Source organism: Propithecus coquereli, unplaced genomic scaffold (assembly GCF_000956105.1).
Source record: "Propithecus coquereli isolate 6110/MARCELLA unplaced genomic scaffold, Pcoq_1.0 Scaffold975, whole genome shotgun sequence".
Classification (NCBI taxonomy): domain Eukaryota; kingdom Metazoa; phylum Chordata; class Mammalia; order Primates; family Indriidae; genus Propithecus; species Propithecus coquereli.
This window is the reverse complement of record NW_012156118.1, coordinates 127464-132589: the sequence shown is the minus strand read 5'-3', so window position 1 is coordinate 132589 and position 5126 is coordinate 127464. Positions and strand designations below refer to the sequence as shown.

The 5126-nt window shown below is 43.3% G+C and overlaps 1 protein-coding gene across 1 annotated transcript; it reads right to left on the bottom strand.

The window, feature by feature from the left end:
• Window positions 1-102: 102 nt before the first annotated feature.
• Window positions 103-4292, bottom strand: LOC105827130 (olfactory receptor 1G1-like). The gene is made up of 2 exons (XM_012665153.1): window positions 4236-4292; window positions 103-1056 (listed from the first exon to the last, which is right to left on the bottom strand). The coding sequence occupies exons 1-2, from the start codon at window positions 4290-4292 to the stop codon at window positions 103-105; spliced, it is 1011 nt and encodes a 336-aa protein (XP_012520607.1).
• Window positions 4293-5126: the final 834 nt, after the last annotated feature.

The following is a 5126-nucleotide window of genomic DNA, read 5'->3' as shown; positions in this document are numbered from 1 at the left end:
ATATATAGTGGAAGCAGGTGGAAGATCCAGGATTTGAACGTAGGCACCAAGATAACTCTACAGGTTGATTTCCCCTGAATTCCCAAAATGATGTTTCTGGCCTCATGGAGACTGAAGTGCTCTCCTGCTCAGAAATCTCTGTAAGGCACTCTTCATGTCTTTGTTTCTCAGGCTGTAGATAAACGGGTTCAGCATGGGAGTCAAGACAGCATACATCACTGCTGCAATCCTGTCCTTGCTGGCTGAGTCAGCAGTGGAGGGAACGAAGTACACCCCAATGGCAGACACATAGAACAAGCAAACTGATGAGAGGTGGGAGCCGCAAGTGGAGAAGGCCTTCCACTTCCCACTTCCTGATGGGACTCTCACAATGGCAGCCATGATGCGAACATAAGAAGCGGTGATTAGCAAGGGGATCAAGATGGTTAATGCCCCTCCCCAGTACATCAGCACACATTGGTTGGCATAAGTATTAGAACAAGAGAGTTTCAACAGGGGGAGAAGTTCACAAAAGAAGTGGGGAATGACATTTTCAGTGCAGAAGGATAACTGAGCAAGGAGAATGGTGTGGGTTAGAGAGTAAGAATGGGCAAGGACGAGGGACGTGAGCACCAGCAGGGTGCAGCGTCTGGGACTCATGACCAAGGTGTAGTGCAGGGGATGGCAGATAGCCACAAGCCGGTCGTATGCCATCACTGCTAGGAGGAAGACATCTAGACCAATGAACCACAGGAAGAAATGGATCTGAGACAGGCATCCCACATAGGGGATGGTACGCCTGTGAGCTGGGATGCTCACCAGCATCCTGGGGACCGTGGTAGATGATAAACACAGGTCAGTGAGGGAGAAGTTGGCCAGGAAGAAGTACATGGGGGTGTAGAGCTGTGGATCGGAGCCAATGGCCAGGATGATGAGAATATTCCCCACCACGGTGACCAGGTACATGCCCAGGAAGATGCCAAAGAGGAGAGGCTGCTGTTCCTGCTGCTCAGAGAGGCCCAGGAGGAGGAATTCAGAGACACTCGTGTGGTTTCCAAGTTTCATGTCACTGTGTAACTAAAGAATAAAATCAAGGATGACATTTCAAAAACTTTCCTTGCTCTAATATTGTCTCAATGGAAATAAAGGCATAAAATGAAGATGGCATCAGAATATTAATAGCTGCAAATTATCTCATTGAAACCTGGCAGATCTCTATGAGGGAGTTATTGTTATGTCCATTTGATTGATGAACTGTGTCTGCTGGAAAGAGGTAGAGGTAAAACTTAAATCTTGGCAATTCTGACTTTAGAGTCTTTGATCTTAACCTCTCTACTCATCTGCCTCTGATAAGGCAACTGGAACTAATTCATTTATTCACTCCACACTCATTGAGTGTTTCATACGTGTACTTGCTCTAGGTACTGGAGAAATAGAATAGTGGTAAAGCTACGGCAAGGCTTCTTCCCTCATGCAGATAATATTTTCATCAGAGGAGTCATGTAATAAACAAACACATAAACAAAAAATAAGTGCTAAAATGAAGACAAAATATACTAATGGTTAGCAGATTACTTTAAATTGAATGGACAGCAAATCACTCAAGGAGGAATGAAGGGATGGATAAGAAGGAGACAGCCAAGGAAAAGAATTGGTTGGAAGAGTATTTAAGAAGTGGGAACAGGCTGGGCGCAGTGGCTCACGCCTGTAGTCCTAGCAGTCTGGGAGGCCGAGGCGGGTGGATCGCTCAAGGTCGGCAGTTCGAGACCAGCCTGAGCAAGAGTGAGACCCTGTCTCTACTAAAAATAGAAATAAATTATCTGGACAATTAAAAATATATATATAGAAAAAATTAGCCAGGCATGGTGGTGCATGCCTGTAGTCCCAGCTACTCGGGAGGCTGAGGCAGGAGGATCGCTTGAGCCCAGGAGTTTGAGGTTGCTGTGAGCTATGATGACGCCACGGCACTCTAGCCAGGGCAACAGAGTCAGACTCTGTCTCAAAAAAAAAAAAAAAAGAAGTGGGAACAGTAAGTGCAGACTTGGGAATGAGCACATGTATTTGGAGAGGAAAGAAGCCAAGTGTGGCTCAAGAAAGGTGAGCAGAGGAGTGTGGTAGGAGAGGAGATCGAGGGGTGGGCAGGGGCAGGTGGCACATGGCCGTGGAGTGCAGATTAGGGAGTCTGGACTTTATTCTTAGGACAGTCAGAGCCCCATGGGGATGTGCGGGTGGGTAAGCAGCAGATGGCCTTGGTCTGATTTATGACATGGAAAGATTGTCCTGCTGCTGTGTGGAGAATCATGGTAGGAGCAGGACTACACACAGGGAGGCCAGTGTGGAAGCACATCCAGGACCCAGGGTGGAAGCTGGGGGAGAGTGAAGTGGAGGGACGTAGGCTGCATTTCAGAGAGTTTACTGCTTGTCTCAGGTCTGTATATGCTGGACGTGGGCCCTGTAGTAAAAGGCTTTTCACTTCTCCAGCTACACCCTTGGGGGTACAAATATTTAAATCCTTTGAAGCAAACAGGACAGAATTAAGCAGATTTCCTCTATCAATGGAGGCCTTTAAACATTATATAGCTAAAAATATCTGATAAATTATCTCTAGAATAGTTTTCAAATGGCAGAATACCTGGAATGTCTTGGAAACAAGCAAACTGAGTGGGGGGACGCCAGAGATGTGGATAACTCTGAGTTATTCCCAGAAGAGGACAGAATGAAAAAGTCAAAGCCTTCAGGGACAATTCACCGGGTTTGTGATGTGTTTACTATGCGCCAATGATTTATATCATTTAATCCACACAAACTATGTGCTATATACCTTTTCCCTACATTTTCAGATCAGGAAACAAAGAGCTCAGAGAGGCCAACTGATCAGCCTAAGTCACACAGCTAATAAGGGGTAAATCAACATTCAAATTAAGACCTTTCTTCTGCCAAACCTTGGAAATTAGTCCCTGATGCAATTCCACCCCTTAAGGCAGGCAGACTTTCATTTCTTTTGTGGGTACTATAGACATTCATAAACTACTCAGGGAATGTAACTTTATGGAATTGATCCATTCTTTAGAATGCTTCCAGAGTGGGTCTAGGGAGCCATGTTTTTAATTGTTCATATGGTCAAATATTTGTTAATTGCCTCCCTGAATATTTATTGAATGCCAGGAATGCCTGTTCGTACTGGATATTTAAGAATAATCAAAATAAGCACAATTCCCGTGCTAACAGACTAATTGAGGAGACTGACAATAAACAATTAAACATATAGTCAGAAACTTTGATTAGCATTGTCAAGGAGAGATATGGTGGTGCCACTGAGAAAGTATAACCGGAGGACCTAATTTAGATTGGAGTTTAGAGATAACACCTTTGAGAAAGTTAAATATAATTTGGGACCTTAAATAATAATTAGCTATAACAAGAGTAAAAGCAGGAAGAGTGGGGCTATAAATTTTCCAGCATATGTGAAGGTCCCAAGGTATTATAATAAAGGGCCTGACCAGCATGGGAAGATCAGGGTGGTTGGGGAACAGTGAGAAGATGATGAATTACATGAAATGTGGCCCTGGCCCTCTGGCCACAGGTGATTGAACCATGGAGTCAACTGAACCAAACTGCGTCAGCTGAGTTGTCTTTTCAAAACTCGGAATCACTGAGGGTTTAGCTAGTTAATTTGGGCTCAAAGACATAAATTCTTGTAGAGTTGGCAAAAGAAGCAGTGTCCTGGCCACCACAGCATAAACATTTGAGATGTAACTGCAGAGAGAAAAGTGGAAAAAACATGGAGAAAAGAGCAGTCAAGAGGACTGACGTTCTAGAAAGACACAGATTAGCTGCCTGTTGATTTTCCAGTTTAATTTTATTCTCTTGACTCTTTTTTCCCCTATAACAAGAGGTGGAATAACTTAGTGCTCAAGAGTGCCGACTCTGGTGGAAGACAGACCTGGATGTAAATCCTGCCCCTGTCATTTGTTAGATAAGGGGAAAATCACAGAATATCTCAATGATCATGTTGAGAATATCTCAACAGCAAGAAGAGTTAACAAACATTGACTGTTAGCATCCTGCCCAGGCACTGTGCCCAAAGTGCGTTACTTCTTTTGTCTCATTAGATTTTCACTATTTTATAAGATACACTCTTTTTTTCAGATAAGGAAACTAAGGTATAACGAGGTAAAGTAATTTGTCCAAGGTGACTCAGCTGGTAAGTAAAAAAGCCCAGACTTGAACTCTGGTCTATCTGATTCAGCACTTACCCCACGGGTAATGACCAATCTGAGGCTATTGAGCTGTGGGTCCTGCAGCCTCGACATGTTCCTCTTGGACAATGGCAAATTCGCATCACAGCCCCATCTGGAGACTCAGGTCTTCCCCTTATGTAATGGAAATGAAATGCAATGTTGTAGGCACCAGTGGAGTGATTTCTGGAGTCATAATAAGTGGAACTGTAAGGCCCTGAGGGAACTCATGTGGGAATATTTACTGGGTTGGAGGCCCCAGGCTTCTCAGTAGTGGGAACGGAGACTAATTGTCTCTGAATCCCTGAAGAAAGGAGGTGCACTGCTGTTGTCAAGTGGGATTCCTGTTCGGCTTGTGAACTCTTGGAGAATGGGGGCGCTGTTTGGAGCTTGCTAATGCCACCCTATTTGCTTCAGTCTGTGCTCAGATGGAAAACTTGGGTAAATGGTCCAGATGGGAACAGTACAGATGAGGCATCTGTTTCCTTATCTGATTTTGACACTGTCTTAGCCCAAGTATCTTGGCCAATATTCTAACCCTTCTGTGTTATTCTCTGTCTAGTGTGCAATTGGTGTCTTTTGTAGAACAGAAATTCTTAAATTTAATGTAAATCAGTTCATCAGTTTTCCATGACTTACTTTGCTCAGCATTTTGTTTGTGAGATTCACCAATGTTTACTGCGTATTTGGTTTATTTATTCTTATTCCCATTTTGTTAAGAATTCCATTATTAAGTGTGCCACAATTTTTTAATCCATTATAACACAGATGTACATTTAGATTTTTTTCCCAGATTTGGTCTATTATGAATAGAGCTGCTGGTAATATTCCTGTAAATATCTTTTGGTAAGCATATACATGTAATTCTCTGTAGTGGAATTACATATATATGTTCGTATATATATGAAC

Excerpts from the sequence above, each read along its gene's own strand:
- LOC105827130 (XM_012665153.1), bottom strand. The coding sequence starts at position 4,292 with ATGTCGAGGCTGCAGGACCCACAGCTCAATAGCCTCAGATTGGTCATT. Across the intron at positions 1,057-4,235 it reads GATTGGTCATTACCCGTGGG|TTACACAGTGACATGAAACT; the intron begins GTAAGTGCTGAA and ends TTTATTCTTTAG.